Below are 26,558 nucleotides of genomic sequence, written 5' to 3' on the forward strand. Positions count from 1 at the left end.
AAAAGCATTCTTTGCTGGAATTCTTTGAAATAAGCATCTTTGAATATTAGAGGCTTATTTCAATGACTATAGTTATGAGTCTATCATGTGACACTTACCAGGTCAGGAGCAATAGCCATGGGGAAGGTGTGTGACCTGCCCTTCCATAGCTGATGCTCTAATGGGAGTGACAGAAAATAGTCCAGGCTAGTCTGAAGTGTCCAATGACAGGGGAAGACAGGGGAACCGCAAGAGCCCAGAAGATGAGCATCTCACTCCGATAAAGGAGGGAGATGCAGGATGGTTTTCTACGCAGCTAGGGAAAGGGCAGCACGGAGATATGAACAGACATTCTGGAAGCTTCCACAACAGAGGGAACACCATGTGCAAAGCCCAGCTAGTCCATAGTGGATCTGAGGACTGTGGACTGGAAAAGGAGGAAGACACGAGGCTGGACCCTGGAGAGGGGCGATGGTGAGCAGGGGCTGGTCCAGGAAAGGCTTTCCAGGGGCCTGGAAGGTTTGGGCCATGATACAAGCAGAAGCAGAGACTGAATAGAGGCTGTGGTCAAACTGGCCTCTGCACGTGCCACAGGCCACTCCTTGAGCCTCCTGATTTCTGCTATCCACCTCTTTGCAGGGTCTCTGTTCTCCTCTCAGATGGCCCTTCCCTGAGCTCCAAGGCCTAGTTCCAACACACTCCTTTCTCCAGGAAGCCTGCCACACCCTTGCGGGCGAGTCCACCCCGGCAGGAGCACGTGCAGAGTGGTGAGGCCCAGGAGCCGGAGCCAGCCCTGATGCAGCGCTCACTCTCCATGCTTCCAAGAGGGAACACGTCCGGACTGAATCACCCTCAGGATCCAGTGACTTCACTGATAGGTTCAGCTCAGAGCAGCGACCTGCACAAGGCACACTCTTAACCAGTGTTACTCTTTACTACGCTGCAGCCCCAGACACCGCCACCCTGGGCCAGGCGTGTCCCTGTGGTCCCTCAGCCCTGGATTCATCACTGACCTCTCCCGCCAACAGCCGCCTCTAACTCCGACCTCACACCCTTGGCTTAAACTGAGGTCAACACAGACTGGAAATAGCCTTTGCTTCTATGGGTACTTGTATGGTAGGAGCCAGAACCCTGAAGCATGCCTGGTAAGAACAGGGTCATCTTCCTAGCCCTGCTGCTGTCTTCACCCGGAAGGCCTTGGCCCTCCAGAGCCTCAGCATTCCCATCCGCTCAATGGGAGTGAGTGGCCACCAGGCTCACAGGGACAGAGGGCTTGGCCACCCTGGCGAAGGGAAGGGCCATGCACAAGCGATGCCCATTCCCGCCTGCAGGCCAACCCCTCCCCTGCCCTCACTTTCACTTGCAGAAGCCGCTCCAGGCCGGCAGGCTGGCGGGGCTGCAGCGCAGGTATATTTTAATTGCCACACCCACTGACTTGGATTGCTTTCCTCCCCCTCCAGGGACTTTCCTAACTTCCTCTGTAAACTAAGGAAGGAGCACATGAGCGGACTGCATATAAATATACTTGGGAAAGATTTCTTCTTCTTCTTCTTCTTCTTCTTCTTTTTTTTTTTTTTTCTTTCTTAAACCAGACTTGGTTTCTGTCGTAGGCGGTGCATTCCCTGGCAGGGCAGGGCGGGCGACTGCGATTCAGGGGGAGGGGGCAGGAAAGGGGAGGAGAAGCCGAGCCGCGAATTCAGCCGCTGTGAGAGCCGCGCTTCTATTTAATGGGGGTCCTGGCCCAGGCGGACGTAGAGACGCCTCCAGGACCGCGGGAGCATGGCAGAGGATCTGGAACTGGGCTTCGGGGAGACAGCCAGCGTGGAAAGGCTCCACCAGGATGGCGGCGGCAGGCCCAAAGCCAGAGCCCGGCTGGCCGCCAGGAGGGACAGCACGCGCTGTGCTCTCACCTGCTGCCTGCTGTCCGTCCCCATCCTGGCGGGACTCGCCGCCTACCTGCTGGTCGGCCAGCTCCGAACCCAAGGGGAAGACTGCACACAAGTCCCGGTAAGCAGCCCCGCTCTGGCCCGGGGGGTCAGGGGACCCTCTGCCCGCAGGCAGGGCCCCTTTGCAACCTGAGCTCCCGGGTGCATCCTGGTTTCTTCTTCCACATGCAAAGGAAATACAGAACTACAGGGAGGAAAGTTCATCCTGCTTTCTCTTCTCAACATTTCCAGGGAACAAATGGATACTTCTTATATTTATATGGGAATAACTTCAGTTCCAGGTGTGTAGGTGATTAAATCATAGCACACTGATAATTTGGAAGGATTCCTTTTCTTAAAAAAAAAAAAAAAAAAAAAAAAAAAAAAAAAAAAAACCGCCAGTCGCAGTGACACATGCCTATAATCCCAGCGGCTTGGAGGCTGAGGCAGGAGGGTGGTGAGTTCAAAACCAGCCTCAAGACAGTGAGACCTGTCTCTAAACAAATTACATCAAAGGGCTGAGGATGTGGCTCAGTGGTTAAACTCCCCCGGGTTCAATCCCAGGTACCAAAAATGAAAAAAATTAAATTAAAAAAAAATTTTAAACCACATTACTAACGTACAGTCCTTGCAAAAAAAAATTTTTTTTTAGAAACAACAGATAGGGAAATAAGGAAAATGATCATTATGCATAAACTCTTAGAAATGACAACTGTTAACAGTTTGAGGTATATAATTCATATTATTTTGAATTAAATGGGATTATTCGGAGTTTCCTAGTACATAATGATTTTATTTATATGATGATAAGTTCACAGCAGCATGATAATGTGGATAACCATAATGTTTTGGTATATGTGTGTACTATAATTTATTTATTCAACTCCTTTTCTTGAGTTTAGAAAGACTGATTTTTTTTTTTTAATGGCCAACAAAACAAAACTCCTGCTTGATCTGTCTCTGAGATCTCGCTGGGGGCTTTGGAGAAGCTTCTTAAAAATGAACATAGATTCTAGGACTTTTGGGGAGACAGGGCAAGGATATAGGTGTCAAGGAGAATGCTTGGCAGTCTGAACTGGAAACATCGGAAAAGTACCTGAAAGCCTAAGGAATGTTATCAAAGAAATATCAGTTTTTAAATATGCTCCTGAACAATCCATGATGGCTGACTTAACTGCAGTCCAAAGTATTAACTTCTAAAGGAGAAAATAATTGGTTTAATGGCAAACCTGCTCTCTCAGCAATCCCAGCCAGCTACAAGCCATGGCTAATATGTAACGCTCGCCACCTGTCAGGTCAACAAACAGGCTGTTATTCAGCCAGCAGCATTCTTGGCCACCTTCCAGGCCTGTAAAATGTGGAAGCCCGCAGACAACCCGGAAATGCTGCTGGGAGGAGAGAGCGGCAGGGCACAGGCGGCCAGGCTGGATCACCGCGCTGGTCCCTGTGAGAAGCCAAACCACAGCACCCACTGTGCGCACCAGGGCTCTCTCCCGCCAGCAGACAGTTGTCCTAAGATGAGGCACCAAGTGACCTCCAGCCACGTGCACTCTCCTGGGTTCCAGAGCGAACCTCACAGCATGGTGGGACCCCACGCCCCATGCCTATGTTTGTGATCCCTCATGTCAGCAAAAACCAGAGGCTTTGTCCATCTAGAAGACCACTGAGTGGATGCCACAGTCTAGGGAAGCAAGCTGGGGACCAGAGCTGCCAGGAGACAGGAAGCCCCGTGAAGAAAGGCACCAAGCCTGTCCCACGCCCGCCCTGCTCAGGTACTGGACAAGGAACAAGGCTGAGACTATCCACTTTGTTATAGGAAAACCAGTCTCCCTGGAGAAGGGACACACGGGGATGTTTGGGGGCTGTCACTTGGCCAGGCTTGGGAATTTAGTGCGTCAGAAGAGCGAGGGAAATGGGGGTGAGGCTGGGGCACATGTAGCAATCCAAGTCCTGAAAAGCAGCAGCTGGCCAGTCAGAGAAGAGAATTTAAAGGAGAAGAGCATTTAAAGGAAAGTTTGGAGGGAGTTTAAAGAAGAGCCTGTGGGGTGGGATGCATGGGCTGAAGGACACCAAGAGGACTGGAAGCATCCAGGAGAGAGCAGGGGTTGGCAGCAGCAGGCAGCCACCAACCTACCACCCCTTCCCATGGGCATGGGTGCAGTGTTTTAAAGGGAACCAGGGAGAAGTAAAGCCAGGAGGGGGTCTTCCTGGGGACCTTTAGAGCAGGACAAGCACATCCAAAGCAGCAGGGAGCGGGTGAACGGGAGCAGGGAATGCTGAGACTCTCCTGTCCAAGCCTCTGATCCCACTGATCAGACTCAGCCAGGACTCCAAGAAGCCAGGGAGCAGCCAAGTTCAGAGGCCAGCCTCAGCAGGCACAGGACAAGAACAGGGCCGGAGAGCAGATCTGCAGGGACTAATAGAAAACAGCCACGTGGGGAGGTGCATGAAGGTGGAAAGCAAGAAGGGAAACCAGGTCAAAGGAAGGCTCTTAGATACCTGGGCTTGAAACCCGGCTGCACTGCTTCTGACCCTGTGACAACAGGCACATGGCTTCCTTTCTGTCAGCCTGTTTCCTTTATTTACAAAAAGGGGTATTGCTCTCAACCCCTGCCCGTCTCAGTGAGGCCTGCGAGGAGTGGCTCTTGTTCAGAATGGGACCGAGCTGTAGGCATATGGCTACTGTGATGTGATCGTCGCTCTATGCCAGGCACCAGACAGCGACCCGACAATGCTCTGGGGCCTCAGGAGCTTCAAGTTGATGCATCAGACAAATAAGGACGTACTATTTCAGTGTGGAGATCCCGTGAAATTCCAGATGCCCTACTAGCCCAGTCACAGACTTAGGATGGAGCAGGGAAGGCTTCCTGGAGAAATGGGGAGGCACCTGCAGCTAGAAGACTGTGTCTGAGGTCCAGGCCCAGGACCCCATTGCACACAGAACCCCACAGGCCACTGGGGCCACTTTGGGCCTTTGAAGGTTTCCAGCCCAAAGCCTTTTGTTTTGCAGCTAGGGAAACAGAGGCCTAGAGGGATGGAAAGATTTGCTGAAGGCTGTGCCTCTCGTCAGTGGCAGAGCCGCAATTTGAAGCCAACCCATTGCCCTCGCTGTTGGTTATACCAGGCAGCAGGTTTCACACTGGCCCAGAGGCAGCCACCAGGCATAGGGAGAGTGATGTCCGCAACTCCAGGAAGGAGGGAAAGCCGCTGCAACCTCCACCAGCCCCCGTGCCAGCCCCCAGCATGGGCTCCACATGCCAAACCAAGCCACCCCCAGAATCACCCCCCAGCACTGCTGGCCCACGAGCAGTTGGAGCTGCCCCTGTCTTTCCAAAGCCGAAGTCAGGATCAGAGAGGTAGCCTGGCATGCTCGTGGTATGAGAACTGAATTAAAAGCAAAATCTCCCAACCCAGAAATCTTCTCCCCAAACGTAGCAGGGAAAGAAAATACCTGTATTAGTGATAAGCATTAAGCCAGGGTGTGATGCACATCACAGGCAATCTGCCAAGAGATCCCAAAGCCGGGAAGAAATCACCCTCCAAGTAGGCAGGCAGATCCGAGCCCTCATGTCCAAGTGAAAAGTAAAGTGCACCACAGTGGGCACATCAGGGGACACTTCATTTGATGAAAGAATTCACACATGCAAATGTGTTCTTGAAGCAGAGAATGTCTCAGGAAGAGCTCAGAGATCGGTACCTGTTAGCATATGGGGAACCGGGTGTCTGGGCCATGGCAGGAGAGGGACATGGATAAATCTATATTGCTTTGTAGTAGCTGTTTGTGTCACCTATATGAGGAAAGATTGGGGTGGTGAAATGTTTTAGGACCTTTAAGCTTCTGGAGCATACTAGGCAAATTTGCATCCTGGGAAGATTGTCAATCAAAAGATTGACAGCCTGAATTCTGGTCTAGTCCCTTCTTAGCTACCTAGGCCACAGCTTTTTTTTTTTTTTTTTTTTTTTTAATGTATGAATTGGGACAATTGGAAATGAAGCACTGGTGGTGTCTGGCAGGGAGGAGGGATTAGTAAATGGCGGGGTTTATAATTGTGCCTGGGGAACTTCCCCAGCTGGGGAATTACATCACTAGGACAACTTCCCCGCCTGCTCTGGAATTTGACCTCACCACCCAGAGAGCAGGTTTGGATGCTGTGAGGCTTGTCCTGGTCCCTGATATTCATGAGCTGTCTCCAGGCCTCCCGCCCCAGCCCAGTCTTGCCTCAGTGCCACACCCGCCCCAGACCAATCTGTCATTCATCCTGCTGCACTTTGGCCTCAGTCCAGCCCTTCTCTGGGGCCTTGTTGGCTTCCACTGCCCCGCTCTGGCCTACTGGTGCCCTGAGGCCAGGCCTCCGTCTTCCCTGGCATGGTTCTGGCACACAGAGTCTACGTTCCAAGCACACCTGCGTACATCGAGGCTGCTTAGCCCCAAGCCCAGCAAAGAATGGCCACTTGGTCCTGTGCAGCGAATCATCAGGGATGCTGTAGGAAGCCTGCCTGCCCAGGGCTGTGCACTGCCCATCTCTCCACCATCCAGAATCATCTAGAATCCCATCTAGAACGATCTGCACATGCCCCCCGTGTTCTCCCTGGTTCCCTCCAATCTTACTTCCATCCCCTTCTGAAAATCCATACAAGGCTCCTGCTTGCCATGCTCTTGAGATCCTCTGGTCTCCCCCCAGACCAACAAGGCCCCACTGTGACGCCAGCTCAGGCTTCAGGTCACACAGACCAGGAAGCCATGGCTCAGTACAACACAGCTGTGACTTCTTAGTAACTTCCCCTACACCAGGCACCATGCACAACTTTTTCATATTTAGGGTTTTAAGAAGAGTAAATGAGATAGTGCCTAAAAGTGCCTGGTGTGTTATCTGGCATATACACACACAATCTATAGATTTGCTATTATTACTGCATACATCACCTCAGTTAATCCTTGAAATTACACAATAAGTACTATTGTTATCTCCATTTCAGAGATGATGAAACCGAGGCTTAGAGAAGTTAAGCAATGTGCCCAAAGTCAAAAAGTTAAAGAGTGGGACATTGGAATTTAAACTCACCGTATATTTTCCTCCTGACCACTGTGCTCACAGAGTACTCACCTCTTGAGGTGATCAAATTTAATCCTGAGAAATCTGGCACATAGTAAATGCTCAATAAATGCTAGTTCGCTTTCCTCCCCTGAGAGCACTTAGGTATATGTGGCATGCAGACAGCACTTGTTAAGTGTTTTCTGAATGGACAGAAGAACGAGGGGATGAGCAAGGTACCAGACTTCTGAGACCTTCAGACTCAGAAGATAATTTACCCTCTTTACAGCATTGTGGTGAGCATTCGGGATGATGTCCAGAAAGCTGTTGCCAAAGAGTAGATCTCAACAGGTGTTATTTCCCTACTGACTCCACCTGGGCTGAGCCCTTTGATCTCACGTTCCTCTTTGGGAAGGAATACCATAATGGAATCCTTTTCAGTGTTGTCTAGAGAAAGCAAAGGGGTAGTTGAAATAAAAGTAACTCTGTAAATTGCAAACTCATGATCCCCCCAGGGAGCCACCCCTGCTATATCCTCAGGAAGCCCCAGCACACCTGGAAGAGAAGCCCCTCTGCAAGGGTCAGGCTGTGGACAGAGAGCAGGCAAAACTGAGGTAGCCCTGGCGCACTGTGGCCTTGCACGGGGAGGAAGGGCGAGTGAGCTGTGGGTGGGAGTCCCCAGCGTCCATGGCAGCTCGTCGCTGGCCATTTCAGGATCCACTGTTCACCCCGTTAAGTGGACTCACACATGACTGAGCACCCAGCCAGCTCAGCAGACTCCTGCCTTCTCCGCTCGCAGGGCACACACTCCCCTGCTGGCCCTGGCAGCAAGAGGTCGCCTCCCAGCCTGACCTCCGTAAGGAGGCCCAGCCTCAGAGAGCAACACACAGAGGACTTGAAATGGGTGACTGTAAATTCTGTTTCCTCAATGCTTATCCATTCCGAAAGGGCAGAAATCCAGAAGCAAACTATGGATAGAGGAATCCTATTGAATGTCTACCTTTGGGGAAAGAGGAAGCCCCCCTGAGTGCCTAAAGGGGCCTAAAAATCTATTGTTTGTCATAAAAGGTCATAAGGAGGGCTTTGCTTACAACTCAAGTTATAGAACCAACAACACAAACCACAGGCACTTACTGAGCCCAAGGAGGGAGGCAAGTGATGGGATACCCACTTTACACGTGGCGTCTTTCTGAGCGTCCCAGTAGTCCCAGGAGGAAAGAATCACTGTCACTTTTATTGGTGAGGAAACGAGGGTTCACTGAGATTAGCTGACATGCCAAGATCAGGGTATCAGGAAATAACAGAGCTGGGATTTCCAGATTTACTTGTCTGCAAACACCAGACTCTTTGCTCTGAGCTGTGCTGATAGAGTATGCAAAGCCCCATCCAGGGGCCCTTGGAGGAGAATGAAATGAAATGACCTCAGAATAAAACATTTCCAGGTGGAATTCGTCTCATCAAAGTATGAACAGGGACGAGACAGTTCATACAACAGGCAGTTGTCCGTGTGTTTCTCCTGCAAGTGCTGGAGGAGGTTGCGGGTCATAAAACATTTATGCCTTTGCAATTGCAGCATGATGACAGCAAGAAATGAATATCTCTTCCTGTTTATGAATAGCTGGAGGGAAGGACTACAGAATATGGGAGGAAAGGCTAAGTGGATCGTTAGTTAAAATATACTCCAGGGAGCTTGCTGGGGAAGCGCCAGGAAATCTCAAAGACGTTTCATTTCAGGCTCCTCCACCTCTTGTGCTCGGTTAATGTTTATGGACTCCTGATATGTGCCAGGGTTTGCATGTGCTCAGATCCCAGGCGCTCTGTCCGTGTTTGACCTTGACAGTGGCTTATCCTCTGTAAGCCCCCTTTGTAAGTCTTGCATAGGCTATAAAATGGGAGTGCCAACCACTCTTTGAAATAGAGTCATAGATGAGGATCACACGTCAGTGCCCAGGGCAGGACCTGCCACCCAGGGGGACACCCAGCTAAATAAGTCTCCCCCTTCATGCCACGCTTTGAAGAATTAGAGTGATTCCAGAAATGCCTATAGCAATAGATCGTGGTCAGTTTGACTCAGGAAGGACCAGGCAACATACAAAGAGGCCAAAGTTCCCTAACCTACAGGGAACTAAGTGGGGGCAGGGCAGCACCGGTGTTTTTCCAGGGCTAACATACACCGGTGGCCCAGGCATGCCACTGTCCCACCAAGGTGTCTGCCCACAGGTGGACACATATGCCCTTGCTGACTGGCTCCTGGCCAAGCCTTGCAGCCCTCAAGAGAGATTTCTAAAGTCACAACTGTGCTCCATATGCAGCCTGCGGACTTTTAAAGGCCCGAGCACTAAGAGGTGACAGCTACCTCTTCTAGGCAATTGAAATTTTGCTGAACATAAACCTTTTTTTCTAGATTTTTGAACTGCAAAATCTGACTGTAGTCCTGGAATTTGAACTTTACTCCATTTCCTGGTTTCTTCTCTGACTCTCCCTGGTGCCTGAGAATCTATGCATTTAGCCAGTTGGGTGATCCCACTGGGTTGCTGGGCACTGGGAACACAGTACTGAGACAGGAGGGCAGATTGGATCCCTCCTTAAGTTCCACTAGAGAAAGAAAAAGAATAAACACACGAATAAAGAATCAAATTGAACCCTGACTCTCAGTCAGTTGCTTGAACAGACACGCACGGGGTAATAAACCCATTCTTCAGCTGTGCTGGTGGGTCCCAGGCCTCTTCTAATTTGGAGGCCAGTGCTGCAGAGAACAGTCCCCCTCAGGAGCCACTGTCTAAGTCTTGGTGCCCCAGAGTGACCCAGAAGCAATGGAGACGGGCCAGGGTTGGAAGACAGCAATACATTCTATTGCCCCGATTTTGCCAGAAGCCATGTCAAGAGCAAGCACTGGGACAGCACATTTCCTAAACCTTTCCTCAAATAAGCTACTATTTCCTCCTCTCCAATCTCTTCTCATTCATTGCTGTTTCCTGTCACAAAGATCTTCCTCCCATATAGACAGAGTCATTGTTAAGAGAAGTAGCAATAGAATGCTGGATGTTGGGATGCTCCTGGAGAGTGTCCCAACTGATGTTCCTCTTGGGGACTCTTGTCATGGCCTTTGACACCTGGCCACAGGTGCTGGCACAGCCTCCAGTGGTTTGGCAGCATGGTAGGCCTCTAAAATTCTCATACTTCCTTCCACACATAAAAGTCAAATATATGTCCAAGTAATAGAACAACAGAGCAATTGGGAAATTGTGTTTGTGTCTCAGATAACAACTAATAATAATGGAATTCTCAGTCAAAAAAAAATGCTCCAAACTTAACTGAGTATCTACTTAGCCAAAGATAAGCAGGATATTTAAGAAAATTTCTCAGCAGCAAATTAAATGCAGCAAAATGAAGCCCAACCAAGGCAGGTGTGCTTCCTTATGCGTCCTTACACAGGGGCAGTCAAGAGCTTCCTAGTTGAGAACCCCATCTGCAGCTCTCTGTCTTGCCAGGAGAGCAAGTCCATCATCAGCTCTGTCAATAGCAGGTCAGAGAACAGGCCGGAGGACAAGCTCATGTGGGGACTGCTTCTCAAGCCCGGCAGAGTTACTGATGCTGGACAAGTGCTCACAGCACTGGGCCTAGGTTCTGCAAAGACCTCTGTACTCACGACGCACACACAGTGCGTGCACGTATCCATTTGGTACAGCAAAGTCACAGTTTTCCAGTTGTCCCCCTTTTCGGTCATGCCTCCTTGCTCTTGCACAAGCCGTCTCCTTCTCTGGAATGATCACGGCCTCTTTTATCACCCGGCTGATGTCTGTAGGACCTGCAAGATCCGGTTCAGGGTGCTTTCCCCACTTCCAGGTCACATCTCTGCTGAACTTTGGGCTTGCCTGCTGTCACCCCATGGAGCTGCTGAAACTTGTCTCCCCTTCACCTGAAGAGGAGCTTGTCCAGCAGCCTTGGGGTGCAGGGGATTAGGGCTCGGCATTCTGCAGTCACATGTCCCGAGTTAACCGCCTACTCCTCCACTCCCCAGATGTAGAGAATGGAGCAAGTTATGTACCCTCCCTACCCGCCTGTGAGTACGGGCGTGTCCTTGTGAGGCTGAAGACACCACCTGCGAGGGCCTTGGCACAGCTCGGAGACACCACTCACTCCATAAACGCACCTATGGCGTTTTAAATCCCTTGGGTCGGCGCCCTGGCTGCCTCTCACAGCTGGGAGCGCAGCGGGCTTAGAGAGAGTCAATAGTGGGTGCAAAGCCAGGCTGGCAAACGGGAACCTCACTGTCAGGATGAGATAGGACTGTGTCTGGAAGTCCCGGGGAGCCCCTGAAGATGGTACCAGCAGGTCTTTCTCGATGCAGCCAGGCTTTAGAAATGCACTCTGGAGGCAGGCTAGGAAATGGATCCGAATAGGGAGAGACTGAGGCCTGAAGACCTGCTGGAAGATTCCAGGAGAGCAGCAGGGTGAGGCCTGCAGCAGGGCCTGAACACGAGAGCTACAAGGTAGAAATGGCAGGTCTTGGGTTTGTGGGAGAAGAAAGGACCAAACCTGAGGCCTGGGAACCCAGGGGGAGCAGTACTGGGGCCACCAACAGAATTGGGACGCAGGTGAGAAGTGGGTGGAGGAATGATGAAGTTGGCTGATCAGTCAGCCCGACTTCGCCCGAGAGAGAGCCTCTGGTGGAGGTGAGGCGGGGCAGCTGGAGGGTGAAAGGACCTCGGAGGTGCCAGCTCTGCAGGGTCACTGCTGTGGCCAACCTGTCCCCAGGCCTCCCTCCACATGACCCTGCTGCATCCGCAGGACCACGCAGAGACATCCACACACTCAGCACCGCACACACACAGTCCCCTCCCAACACACACGTGCACACAGAGATTACAAGAGAGAACGCAGATCCAGTCCACGTGGCCCCGGGAGGAGCAGCCATTAGTGGGAGCTGTGTGTTACAAGAACCAAATCAGAGGACTGGGCTGCATCAGACTCGTATGGGAGTGTTTTTTGAAAACATTGCAAAAGGCCAGATGGGGACACGATTCCTGGCTAAGCGCGTCACCTGCACCTGAACTTTAAGTCTAGCCATGTGACTGGCCGCTCTTTTCGTTTCCCACGTGGGTCTTTTGCACAACTCTTGCATTTTCTGATTTGACCCTCCCCGCCACCTTGTAAGTCACTTAGGGTCAGGAACGTTGTCATCTCCACTTCACGAGTAAGGACACGGAAGCTCAGAGAGGAAAAGTCTTTCTCAATATCATATTGTTAAGAAGTGACGGGGCCGCAGTCCCCAGTCAGGCCTGTCTGCCTCGGCGGTGCTTCCCCTGCCTCGTGGTATCTGAAACAACTCACAAACTAGAAACGCAAGGACGAAAGTCTCTGTATTGTATTGTAAACCAGCAAGGATTGCTGGGTAGAATGATGTGAAGGGAACGCGGCCATTATTTCTTTTTCTGAGTCTTTTTTTAAAAACAAGTTCCAATTTTTAAGTTGTGATGGGGGAAAGAAAATAAAGCAAGTACCATTATTGGTTCAAATAATAGAAGCAATGATAAGTTGCTGAGATCCCCTGGAATAGAACAGGAAAAGCTCTTTGGAAAGAACTTTTGAAGTTGAGATTCAGGGGCAAGCAGAAGAGAGGCCATTGGGGGTGGCGAGAGAAGAAAGCAGAGCACTAAGGGGCAAGATTCCCACCAACCAAAATAATCTCCCACCTTGTCCCTCGGGGCGGAGGACCCGGCAGCAGCATCCCAATTATACCATGCTTTGGGCAGCTATGTGGGTATTGGGGTCACAAGGACCACAGGGAGCCTAAACCATATCCTTCTTTCTCAACAGATTCAAAAAGAACAGGAGTCTGGACCTCCGCATCAGCCATTTTGTAAGTGTGTTCATCCCTGAAGTCTTTTCTTGGGAGACAAGAACATTTCTAGTAGTGATAGGTAGGCATTTTGGAGATGGATCCTTAATCGCCCAGTTGCAAAACTGAGGGATGCAGACCTAGAGGAATTGGGGGGCTCCTCCCTCATTCCTAAGAAAACATAATGGCGCCATGGCCAAGTGCAGGGCCTGTGGAGCTGATGGCCTGAATTTAAAACCCAGCCCTGGAATTTACTAGCATATGACTCCTGCTCAAATAATTTCACCTGTCTCTGTCCCATTTAGTCACCTCGAAAAAGCGGTTCTGTACCTACTTGACAGTTAGTGTGGATGAAATTAGTTCATTCCTGTAAAGGGTTGAGAGCCATGCCTGGCACGTCAGAAGTACATGGTGGATTTTTGCTTTTCATCATTATCAATGACATCAACTTTAACACTGCAGTTAGAACACCCTTCATCCAATATCATCATCTCAGAGTCAAAGGGAAATTCTAAGGGTTTCTCAAGAACTAATGGGGAAATGAAGGCCCAGAAAGGGAAAAGGACCTGCCAAGTTCAGAGAGCTACAGAGTAGATTCCACCTGCACCCTGTTCCATGTCTGTTGGCCATTGAGACACCTCATTGGAAAGAATAAAAGTTACCATGAGAAGGCAAAAGGCCAATTAGCTCTCATGAAAGTAGCACAGAGGAAAGAGCAGCATGTTGTACTTTGCTGAGCAAGGACCATGTGTCAAGAATCATGCTAAGCACTTTCCATCCAGGGAAAAGGTCACAGTGTCCTTCCTAGAGATAAGAAAAGCTACTTTCAGGTTGGATAACTTGCCCAAATCACATTTGCACTCAAAACTCTCCTAAATCTCTCCTGTCCCCAGAAGTACTTCCTGCAGGCACCCCATGCCAATCCAAAGCCCACAGGAGTGAAACTGGACCAGGCTGAGGAGATTGATGTTCTCTCCCATCACAGGTGCCCTGAGACTTCCAAAGTGCGGTCCTCACCCTGTCACCCTTTGACTTATGCAAGCACATCTCTCCTTTTGTTATAGATGCACCTCTCCGAGCTGATAGAGAGAAGCCCAGGGCACACCTGACAGGTAAGAGTCCTGGCTAAGTTGTGATGGGAAAAAGAAAGTAAAGCAAGTACCAGTATTTGTTCAGATAATAGAAGCAATGTAATTTGCTGAGATCCCCTGGAAGAGAATGAGGAAAGCTCTCAGGAAACAACTTTGAAGCTGAGATTCAGAGACAAGAAGAAGAGAGAAAGGCCACTGTGGGGTGGCCATAGTCCCAAGATTTCTTTCAGTATATTTTTCAAAACTCACTCTGGTAGCTCTAAACTGGACACCACAGGCCTTGGTAACAGATGTCTCTGAAAATCAAGGATTTTTAGATGTCTCCCTCCCTATGAAGGATCCAAAGGCCTAGGTGTCTTGGGCACTTTCTGATTCTGTCAACCTTCCTTTCTCTCCTGTCCCTCGTCTTTAATTCACACACTAAGTCATTTAGAAATGAACTTCCTTAGAACTTGGAGCTTCAAGTAATTCTGGATCTGGTCACAGATGAAAGGTCCCCAAACTTACCAATCTCTCCATTTCACCTACACCCCTTCAAGATGTTGTCACTGGACATTTGCATTCAGGAAGGTATTTCCAAAGAATTTTCATTGATGTGGACCTGTAAGAGGAATTTTCCCATGTCAACAGTTGGCCAGTCCTGCATCCTTGCAGTTCATAGACCTCTGAGACTCCAGAGGACAGAGTTAGACCATGCAGAAGTGTGTGTTAAACACCCACTGAGAAACTAGAAAGTTAAAAAACAAGTATACTCTCCTGGCTGATGAAAGTTTGCAACAGGCAGGGGAATGTCCTTGAGGCCCAAGATATCCGTGTTACTATTTGACTAAGAGGGGATTGTTGGTGGCAAGTCCTGAGTAAGGATTAGTAGCAGGGAGATGCCAAGTTGCCATCATTTTCCCCTTTTCTGTAAGAATGGGAGGGATTGAACAGGCTGGGGATGCATATGGAGATGTCATCCCTCTTCCTACAAATAAAGAGACAGAAACTGGAGAGAGAGGCCATCTCCCGCTGGGCTTCCAATATGTGCCTGTAGTAGGAATTAGACTTCCATGATCTCTTTTAATCTGCATATCAGTCCTATTAAACAGGAAGTAGATGGTCCCATTCATCTACTACGAAAAATGAAGACTTGGGCAACTAAAGTCACATGTCCCAAGCCAGACGGCCAGGAAATGGAAGTATTCAGACTTAAGCTTGCCTTTCAAAACTGCATTTTGTGTGACAACACATTTCCTCTCCCAACTCCTACCTGTTGATGTCGACATAGCCAATTGCATGCCAATCCAATAGAACTTGCCTTAACTAGAGACTTTACAGATTTTGCTTTTGCATCATCTGAGAATTCTTTTTAAAAATTAGCATGTCATCCACAAAGCAGGAATTGAGGCTTCCTTTACGTGTAGATTGCAAGGGTCATGTAGTTGGGGGACAAGAGAAGTCACACACATTTGGAAAGTGTCATGGTTGCAAAGGAGACCCTAGCCCTTTCAACAATGGGAAAGACACAATTCAAGACCAGATCTCTGGATGCCCGTGGATGTGCCAGTTGCTAAATGATTCCTTTAAACACAACCTATCCCAAAACTATAGTTTCAGTACATAATGGTGATTGCTGTGGGTTTCAAAAGCAGTTACAGGAAATAAAAATGGTTTTATTTCTTCTGAAAAGTATTCGTTTTATTGCAGATTATCTTATTTGAAATCAGTAGTTTGAATCTTTTGATTCTACTCATTGTTTCCTGTTAGCAACATATCATAAAAGCATTCCCTAATATGTTCTATATAATGTATACTTAGGACCAATGCAAACATAAATATATATATAAAACAATCTCAAAGGAAATTTTTTTTTGTTTTTGGTCTGTAAAAATGAAAGATACTGGTTTATTTGAGGAAAGAAAAATTGAATACAACTGTACCCAGACACTGTGATAAAAAATGTTCATGTCTGCTATGTTCACTTAATCTTCAGAATGACCCTCTTGAAAAGCTTTATCCTCAGTTTACAGACAGGAGACTGAGACTCAGAGAAGAGTGTGAACCTGCAGAGTTGATTAATGAGCAAGCATATTGCAGAACCACAGCTGGAACTGGGCCCAAGTGGTCCCAAGCCCAGGTCCCTTCCACTCCACAAGTCAATTACATTGACTTATATTTTGGCCCTGTCAATGTAGGAAAAACATTTCCAAAAAGTTCTGGGTCTCTGCTTCCAACATGTCCTGCAAGGTAATTCTTTATTAATTACTGCCTATGATTCCTGTGACTTTGGACTGCAGCATTGGAATACAGAGACGGGAACACCTCTCTCTCTCTCTATCCTGATAAAAGTGAATATAAATTAGAGATTTTCCAATAGAGGAGGTTTTACACATGCCTCTTCTTTTAATCCTTTCCACGGTATTATCCCTCTCTCTCTCTTTTTTTTTGAAACACCTATCAATTAAAAACCAACACAGATTCCATAAGGAGAGACATTACACAAAAGAATTATTGCTCAAGGTGGGAGGGAAGGAAGAGAAGGAACTATAAACCTAGACTCAGTATTCCTGTGGAATTGGTTCTAGGACCCCTGCAGATCCCTAAAGCCTCAGATACTAAGTCCCTTATGTAAGATGGTATCATATTTACACATAAGTCATGCAAATCCTACCTTGTATTTTAAATCACTCTAGATTATTTGTAATACCTAATACAATGTAAATGCTATGTCAGTAGATTTTTACTGTATTGGTTAGGAAATAATGAAAAGAAAAAAGTCTGTATATGTTCAGTACAGACACACATTCTGTTTTGTTTTGTTTCCAGTAGTTTCCATCTTCATCCTCAGTTGGTTGAATCTGCGGATGCGGAACTGAGGATAGGTAGGGCTGGCTGTCCTGGGCCCCGGGAGGGGACTGTGCTGCTAGGGAGAACCTCTGACAGTGAGGTATGCTGACGTTCTCAGAGTTAAGCTAAAAATGTTTTGGTTTGATCTCTATAAACAAAGTAAACAAAGCTTGAAAGAAGCAGGTTCGGGGAAGTGGGATGAAAGGGTGGCATGATTGGAGCAGAGAACATTCTACCCCCAGGCTAGCCTCCTCTCCGGAGGGCTGGATGCTGCTCAGGCTGAGGCTGGGTCAAAGCCCAGGGTCCTGGGAGAAGGAAAGCTTAACCAGTTCGGTCAACAAGCATTTTGTTCTAGTTGGTGCATGAGGACAAAACAGTTGGGTTCCTCATTCCTGAGGAGAGAATGGGAACTTCGGGTGGGTAGACAAGGGTGGCATCCATGGGCTGGTCTAAGTTGCTTGGGGAAGACAGCTCTTTGCAGTAAGCCATTTTCTGGAACACAAAGGAGTGAGGGAATTTCTTAACCTTCACCGTTTTTCACGATTACAGGACTCTGGTAAAATTCAGAGTTGTCAGATCAGAAAGCTCAGCCTGAGAGAGGCAAAGTCGTTTTCCCCAGGTCCCCCCGACCAGAGGCCACTCCCTGAACAAGCGCCCACCTCCACTCACGTACCCTGCCGCTCCTTCCACCCCAGGGCGCTTGGCAACCATTGGTTTACTTCCATTCTTGTACTCTTTGAAAAAAGACAGAAGACTTTTTAGCAAAGTCCACAGGTTCCACCATGAGTCATTCAAACCTCTTTCTTATCTTTGCAGTTGTGAAACAAACTTCCTCATCGCACCCGAAGAACCAGTTCCCAGCTCTGCACTGGGAACATGAACTGGGCTTGGCCTTCACCAAGAACCGGATGAAGTACACCAATAAATTCCTGGTGATCCCAGAGTCGGGAGACTACTTTGTTTACTCCCAGATCACGTTCCGCGGGACCACGTCCGAGTGCGGCAGCATCCGCCAGGGGAGACAGCAGAAGAAGCCAGACTCCATCATCGTGGTCATCACCAAGGTAACGGACAGCTACCCGGAGCCCTCCCAGCTCCTAACGGGGACCAAGTCAGTGTGTGAGATTAGCAGCAACTGGTTCCAGCCCCTCTACCTCGGGGCCATGTTCTCCTTGCAAGAAGGGGACAAGCTGATGGTGAACGTGAGTGACATCTCCTTGGTGGATTACACAAAAGAAGATAAGACCTTCTTCGGGGCCTTCTTGCTATAGCGGTAAAGCAGGCCTCGCTGCCTGGCGGTCCCTGCCTCCTACTTCCCAATTTGCTCCGTTTGGATATAATTATAGCCAGGGGTTTTCTTGGGGATTGGGGTAGGGGGCATTCCACAGGGACAGTGGCTTAGCTATGAGATTTAGGGCCCCGAAGTTCACACTGATGAGAATACTAATAGGAAAAAAAAAAAAAAAAAACAGAAGAGAGCAGACAAATCCTCACAGTGGTTTGAAGGAGCATCGAGTTTCTGAAACGCTAATCAGCAAACCAACGGACTCTCTGCTCAGATCAGGGTTTAAAGAACGTTCCACGACTTCCTGGTCTGCACTTCTCACCAGTACTCCATTTATGGTTCAGTTTGGTCACAATTTTGCCTTAGTTCAGGAGTTTTGGACAAAACCCAGAGAAAGTCCAAGAAAACTATATACCCTGAGGAGGAAAATTCCTTTATGGTTTTTCACAACTTCTGTGCCTTTTCTTAAGAAGAAAAAGAGAGAAAGAGAGAGCTGGTATTTCACATGAATGTTGTGCAGAAAGGAACTGGTCTTCGTGCCATGTATGGTCTACGGGGAAAGCTACCATTCTCTTGATCGTGTGAGTTCCACCTGCATATCGGAAACTTAGCAAGTGCATGTATTCAGAGCAGTTTCCTTGGGTACCTATTGTGTTCTAGGCATGGTGAAGAACAAGACAGATTAAGACAAGTTTTCAAAACTTATGCAAATACCACTAGATGATTCCCGGTCAAATAGCAATCAAGAGACTCCAAAGAATAACTTTAAGCCGTCCAAAATACATATATCACTTGAAAATGTTATTTCTGGAACTATCTTTGAAGCTAAGCAGTTCATCAGGTCACTCAAGAAACATGAAAAGAGTTTCGAGTAAACTAGACCAACTGCACACAAAACTTGATTAATGCCAGGAGACAACAGACTTCTTCTCTGGGGAGGAAAAAGATGTCAGTCATCAAATCCGGAGAAGTTAACCTGGGTCCATGCTAAAGTTGGATTTGCAAGTTTATGTGCAGAGAGTTAACTGAGTGTTGTTCCCTTAAAATGGAAGGGGCTTAAGTATGGGATTAGTTCATCGGCCCAGTCAAGACCTCACCCCCTAGAAGAAGCTGGACTTTGAGAATGTCCCTTCAGTGGGTGCCCTTGTTGGTGTGATTCTCCTGCACTGTTCCGCAGCCACTGTTGACTGGTAGGGAAAGCTGGAACCCACCAATTTGTTTCCCAGGATCAGATGAGCTCCTTAAAGTGAAAAGGGTTGGTTTCCTGTGGGCTGTGTAGACTGAGAGCATTTTGGTGTTACACAGCCAAGAACCTCCAGCACCACAGCCTCTGCTGGCAATGCTTCTGATCATGGAAGAGCCCATAGATGGGGCTGAGTGCAAACTGGGTCCCCGATTCACTCTTAGGCTGGTTGCCAGGCAACTCTAGAGCCAGAGAGACAAGCGATGTGGCTTCTGAGCACAGCGACTGCTTGAGCCGTAGTGCTTGATCCATGTCTGTTGAGTCATGATTAAATACCAAGCAACTTCCAGTTTGCCAGCTGAGAGATTACAACTCCCCAGACTCTTCTGACCCCTGCTAGGCTAACTTCCCTGGGCTTCAACTTCTTCAGTCAGCTCAGGACTCAGAGACCCTGAGCTCAGGGAAGTTGGTGGCCTCCACCCGGTTCACAGAGTCTTCTTAGAGCGATTGAGGCCTGAAAGAAGGTGGGCAGCCCTAGATGACCACAGGGAATGGGCAACTCAGAAGCAGGAATCATCTCTACTTCAAGCAGAAAGGTTTCTCATCAACTCCAAAATTAGTGTGACAAGAACATTCTCTCCACCAGCCCGGAGAACAATTTTATATATCAAGAACGCCTCACCAATGACTCTAGTGTGGCTCCCAGATCAGAACTGACATCCCATTCATAAAATGCTCTGTCCGCACAGCGCAGGAGAGCTTCCAGCAACCTGGGCTGCCAGGAAAGGATTTGCACAAAAAGCCCCGGGGAACCGCTCGCCTTCTCTACTAACTGGCTTGGGTGGAGGACCTTCAAACCTGCTCCCGGGCGATCTGGTGGATTTGAAAGTTCATCCAGGGCAGAAATTTCCTAATATCTTAAGACGCGTGAGTCTTTGGGAAAATCTCTGCCAACTATTTACTTTGCTCCTGTCATCAACTTGTTTATTGAATTATGTAGCTCAAGTTCTCACTGGTGGTTTGTGAAATGCTTAACAATTTGTCTTGTACTGTTCAGAAAAGCACAGCCAAACATCTCTAAGAGCACTTAAGTCAGAACTTCTGTTTCCAAGGCATTCTCTCTATAGCAGACATGACCATGCTATTTTTAAAAGCAAGGTGGAAAAATACTTTCTAAGAACATGTGACAGTCCCCAGAGGGGGCTGATGGCATGCCTTCAGAGCTTGGGAGAGAAGGGTGTGCTTTAGAAAATAGGTAAGTTTAGGGGGAAATGCTGTACAGGTGAAAAGTCTCTTGAAAACCTGAACTTGAATCAATTCCACAAACATTTACTGAGTACCTACTTGCCCTGAGGACACAGAAATAAATTATTTTAGTGTCAGACATGTTCATTCTAACTGCTCTGCACCTCCACTTTCTGCAGATCTTTTAATTTAGTGTGGTCACATTAGCTAATTAATTAACTAACTTTGGGCACATGGATACTCTCTTATTACAAAAATGGGTACCATTCAATGCAGGTTGAGCATTAACAAAATGATTTGTATTTACACTGTTTTTTTTTTTTTTAAATAGCCATCAAAGGACAGTTTTCCATAAACAAATAGAGGAGAAAAACAAAGATACTGTTTTCTAAGGTGGAATCCACTATTTAAGCTACATGTAGAGAGAGATTGTCATTTACTGGCCTCAAGTTTGGTCATCGATGTCATCAAAACCCTTGAAAATATTAGAACTTTAAGGATTACCTAGAGAGGCCTTGAAAAGTCTGTGTTTCTCAACAAATTCATGATCAAAATTCATGGGTCACCAGCATTTTGACCTTAGCATAGTTTAGATCTATTTTGCGAACAGAATTGCTCGGCTACTAAAATTCCTAATTTTTTCGGACTAAGATACAATAGGAAAAGTGAAAAGTGTATTTTTTCATATCCTGGGACATATCAGTTGAGTTCAGTGACAGGGCGTGTCAGAGCCCTTGGCTCCATTTCCATCTAAGGTATGTCACTCCCCTGGATTATAAAAGGTCAGTTCACTCAATATCCCGTAAGGCACGGCCATTGCCAACGTTCTCTTGCAAGGTGTTTTCTCAAGTCCTTACTCACCCTGTTTCCATGATTGTGACATAGCTGATTAACTTTCAGGACAGTTCTGTTTCTCTTCTGCAACTTGCAAAACACATGCAGATCTCTCCTGCCTCAAAAATTTTTTGTTCTTTCATGGCCCAGAGTCCTGGGAACTCTCTGCCACTTCAGCAGAGTTTTCTTTCAGCGTACATTATTATCCTTGGTGTTAACAGGATGCCAACACAGTGGCAGCTCGGTCTTTGGAGAATTCGGTGAACTATTAACCCCCAAATCCTTTGGCACCAGTGGTGAGCGTGTATAGATCTGAGGAGCCACATCCGTGCCCCGCCCCACTCTCACAACCAGATCTACAATGTCCCAAGCTCTGAGACACATGCGCTCCCACCTCTTCCATCACCCCATTCTAAGAAACACTCATCCAGGACCACACAAGGAGTTAACAGCAGACCTAGAGCCAGTCTGTCTTCCTGAGTCATAGTTCTGGGATCATCTAGTTGCACTCTACTCTTGGCTAACTGTGAGCAATTTATGATCAGAAGAGAACAAAAGAAATATCTTCAAATACCAAGAGGGCAATGGAAAAAGGAGAGGAGGATTTTTCCATGTATCCCTGGAGAAAAAGGGTGCAGCTAAAAGTTAGGGTTCCAGGCTCACCATCTCTGGCTTCACATCCAAGTGAACTTTCTGCCCTGCAAATAGAATTGTTCCAAGTAGTGACTTCTCATTCCCTGGAGATAGTCAAGCAAAAGGCTCATCCCAAGAGTTTTGTGGAAGCCACTCTTTCATTGAGCCTAGGGAAGGGACTGAGTCAAAGGACTTTTGAAGCCTTTTTCAAATCTATGACTATGTGGCCTTGCCAAGAGTCCAGTAGTTCAGCCTAGACGTAGCAGCCATGACCCACTTGTCTAGAAAGCATCCAACACAAAGTGACTCTGAGATCTTGCCCAGCAGAGATATGTCATAGAATTTTAAAGCTGACATGATCTACAGAATTTATCCACTCCAAGTTACATTATTTCAAGGATGAAAAAAACCCAGGCTCAGAGAGGTGACCTGCCAGTCAGCAGGTAGTCAGAACACTGAGACTCCAATTCCTAGCTCCTGACGCCAAGCCCAGAGGCCTTTCAGTTTCTCCCATGAATCAATTGTTTTTGAGCATCTGTCACATGGCCACACTTACACAGATCTGGAGAGCAGAGCGGAAACCTGACAGGCAAGTCCTAGCCTCCTGGTGTAACACAGGAGGCAAGCAGCACTATGCCGAGCAAATAAGGTAGCTGCACTTAAATGATTTTATTCTTAAAGTCATTAAAATATGTAATTTCCCCCTCTTTTGTTTCAGGGGTGTGTAGATTGAACAAATGTAGGTATTTATGTGATTCTAGTAATAAGCCCCACGTGCTTTCATTGATTTTATGTTTTATGTTAAAACGTCATAACCGCAAGGTAAAATGCATATTGTATGTTGTTGGATATGTACTTAATTGGTATGCATCCCATGTCTTTGGGCACTACTGTACAAATTCTAATCCCTGTAAATGAAAGGTTGCATATGTTAATGTATTTAATAGATGTAATTTAATAAACTGGCATTGAAGGCTGCAGAATTTTAATAATTTGGTCAGTTCTTTTGTTGGTCTGTTCATTTATTTTAGGGTCACCTCTTGGGATTTTTAAAATGCATCCAGTCCTCTATTACCTGAAGGAATTGTGAAACACTATGGACTGTGCCCCTTTGGTCAAATGAGAAGGGAGAAAAGGAGAGAATCTACTGGGTTCCTTTTATGAATTAGGAGACTGTTGTTAAATGGCTTGATTTCACAGTAAAAGACCCTGAAAAGAGAAAGAGAAGCTGGGCAGAGCCACAAGAGCACTTGATGGAGCCAGAATATGGATCCAGGCCTGTCCCTGTTATTAGAACTGCCACCTCCCACGAAAATAGCAATTAGGGCTGGGCGCAGTGGTGCCTGTCTATAGTCTAAGGATAGGGGAGGCAGAGGCAGAGGATCTCAAGTTCACAGACAGTTTCAGCAACTTAGGGAGGCCCTCAGCAAAGTGAGACCCTATCTCAAAATAAAGGACAGGGGGATGTTGCTCCACGGTTAAGTGCCCCTAGGTTCAATTGCTGGTACCAGAAAAATAAAAGATCCCACAGAGACATTTCTTACCACTTTCCAGAGCAGTAGCTGGGGTCATTGTTAGTGCTCTGTCAATATTAGCTTGAACCAAATCAAACTGCCATTTCTGAGGGTCAGAATGATCACATATGAGAAATTCCATTTGTTTCCATCTGATAGTTAAGGCAGAATCAGACACTAAGCGGGAGAGCACAGGGCAAGGTCTCTCCTCCAAAACATTGTCCTCAAAAACACCCTTCGGGGTGGGGATCCTGGCATGCACTGATGTCCTTCTGAAATTCAGTTCTCACATTTGCTCCTACCCACCCCAGGAATAATAAGAACAAAACGCTTTTTCCAAATTGTACCAAGAAATGAATCATTTGCCCTAAATTTATTCAGCCCTAAATACCTGTAAAAGTCATTATGTCTGTTGTCCAGATGAAAATAGTGATTAAGTCTAACCTAGGTCTCACAAAACGAGGTTTTCAATCAGTTCTCAAAAGGAGTCTCCATGTCCCAGATCCTGCTTTGGAGCCAAGGGACGGAAGTACTCCACTGTCTCTCCTGATGTTAGTCCAGTTTTTCACAGGGGACATCCAGTGTCCAAGCAGATCCAGCCAACTTCCAGTAAAGATGCACAGGGTTGGTGTCTGTAGTGATTCGTGATATCCACACCACAACAGTTGTTACATATTGTGACTACTGTCTCTGTTCATATTGCCTCTTCCCACCCAACCCCACATGCAATTATAATCAATAATAATAATGATCCCTCGGGATGCAATTGTAGAAGATGCAGAGGGTCACGAGTAAGAGGACCTGTGTTCTGGGACCCATTTGCCAGCTTGCAAAGTGTGCGAACTGGGTGTGCATTCTGTGGGTTTTAGTCTCCTCCTCTAATTCCAAGCAGGTTATCTTAATAGTTCTATGCTTGTAGTATTTGAGTTTCAAACAAGCTTCCCTTTTTCAGGTATGTCGAGGGAGACAAGAGGGTTTCTCCAAGAGAAAACAAAATTCCCCCGGGGTACCTAAAGCTGCAAAGTTCTGCTGCTGTCTTGTGGGGACTTTTCACCTCTTCAGTGCAGGAAATAGAAAAGTAACTGGAACTGAGATGTGAATTCCAGGGTCCTCCAGAGTTGTTCCTTGTTGACAGCACCCTTCATTCCCCCCTGCCAACTTCTTGTGACCTCAGTGAGGATCTATCTCTCAGTTGACTTCTGGCCCTAAAGTACTAGGATTCCAGTTAAGCGGTGCCACAGACGTCACCATGCCCACCCAGCAGATCAATAAATCAGGCCTTACTTTTTAAGAGAACTTCTTACCCAGGGCCCTCTTCCTCTCCAGACTGCACATTCATCTCAGAGGATGCACAAGCATCAGAGTCTTTCCCAGCAGGCTCTGCCCGTAGCTGTGCCCGGGGTAAAGATGCTTGCCAGGCTCCGCGTCTACGTCAGTGCCTCTCATAACCACAGTCCCCAGTTTGGACTGCACATTGGTGAGAGCAGAGGGAGGGAGAAAATGAAAAGCCCAATGCCAAGGCCATATCCCACACTCATTAAATCAGAATCTCCAATGGTGGAACACAGGCAAACAATGGATTGCTTGACTGATTTGGTACCAGGGATTGAACCCAGGGGAGCTTAACCACTGGCCACATCCCCAACCCTTTTTGCTGTTTTATTTTGAGACAGGGTCTCACTAAGCTGCTGAGAGCCTTGCTAAGTTACCGAGGCTGGCCTTGAACTTGGGATCCTCCTACCTTAGCCTCCCTAGTCGCTAGAATTACAGGCATGTGCCTCTATGCCAGCTTTTTTTTTTTTTTTCCTTTAACTCCCAGATAATTCCAAAGTGCAGTGAGACTTAAGAACCACAGTTTTCAGAATGCTACCAGCTTAGGGAAACAAGCAGAGACCTGAAACTAGACAGATGTGCATCATGTCCTCAGCTCTGCCGCATTCTAGCTGTGAGACCTCAACAGATGAACTAGTCTATCTGAGCCTACTTTCCTCATCTGCAAACTGAGACTATTAGAGTGCCCATCTCCTGTGCCCCTGACAGGGTAAAATAAGACGATGTCCAAGAAGGCTCCTGACAATGGTCCTGGCAAGGTCCCTGGTCCATGCTTACTAAGCAGCCGTTGTCCCTCAGGCAGCAAATGACCTGGAAGTTCCGTTCTCTGTTCTTTTCTTCTACATTTAAGGAAGCAACACCAAATTACAGACATTATAAAACACAATGAAATGGTAAAGAAGGGTTTGGGAGCTTGGTTTTTCTCTCAGATATTGATATCAGGCTCTGCCGGGAGCCGGAAGGTGAAATGACAGGCGTATTGGACTCACCAAAGTCACGCGCTATTAGGTAGAGGTGGGGTGGGAGGTTTCAGGGAGGGAATTATCAAGTAAAAACATTGAGATCAAAGATCTAAAGGAAACAAACAGGGCAAACAAACAGGTTCCACACAAGGGGCTCAGGGAAAGCTCTCCAAGGCCATGTGCACTGTGTGTTTTGTTTAGTTAACATTTGGACTTGCGGCTCCGCCACACAATCAGTGGCTGCTGGCGAGCATGACTCACCCCGTGGGTACTGCTAATTACCAGGACCTTCAGGGGCGAAGACCAAGGTGGCTGAGCGCTGGCCAGCTGCCAGCTGTTCCCAGGCCAAACAGACAAGTCACACTCTGGATTCCCCTGGCAAGCCTGGAGCACCACCCCATGCCCTCGGATGGGAAGCGTTTCTCTCGCAACTGGGACGGGGAGGCCAACACCCCCTGGGCACTCCCTGCTGTTTTTCAAAAATGACACTCAGTAGACTCTACTTTCCTGCGTGCCAGGGAGCGCTCCCCCTTTTTGACCTTACACTGGGATGGTGATCTGACATCATAGGGAAAATTACCAGCACATGCCGCTTCTCCCTAGGCAGGACAAGGTGACAATGCTCATTTTACGGACAAGTACACTGGGGCTCAGAGAGGAACCTGAAGGATTCAGAGGTATGCAGCGGCCTAGCCAAGTCTGACCAACCGCAGTACTGGGCTCCCAGCCCTTTGGTAACTCCTTAGGGAATACAGCCCATGGACAACTGGGTCAGACAGACTCCACTTTGGTGTCTACACAGCAAAAATAAATCCCCGGAAGTGTTTACAGATTCGAGCCAGGCAGGGGAAAGGAGTAAGAAGGTCCTAGA

At 47.6% G+C, this 26,558-nt stretch overlaps 1 protein-coding gene across 1 annotated transcript; it reads left to right on the forward strand.

The window, feature by feature from the left end:
- Positions 1-1,654: 1,654 nt before the first annotated feature.
- On the forward strand, positions 1,655-22,862 carry Tnfsf15 (TNF superfamily member 15). The gene is made up of 4 exons (XM_047523649.1): positions 1,655-1,986; positions 12,758-12,800; positions 13,844-13,891; positions 17,516-22,862. Exons 1-4 carry the CDS (start codon positions 1,759-1,761, stop codon positions 17,968-17,970), a joined length of 774 nt encoding a protein of 257 aa, XP_047379605.1. The 5' UTR covers positions 1,655-1,758; the 3' UTR covers positions 17,971-22,862.
- Positions 22,863-26,558: the final 3,696 nt, after the last annotated feature.

The sequence above is a fragment of the Sciurus carolinensis genome, chromosome 14 (genome assembly GCF_902686445.1).
Source record: "Sciurus carolinensis chromosome 14, mSciCar1.2, whole genome shotgun sequence".
In the NCBI taxonomy this organism is placed as follows: domain Eukaryota; kingdom Metazoa; phylum Chordata; class Mammalia; order Rodentia; family Sciuridae; genus Sciurus; species Sciurus carolinensis.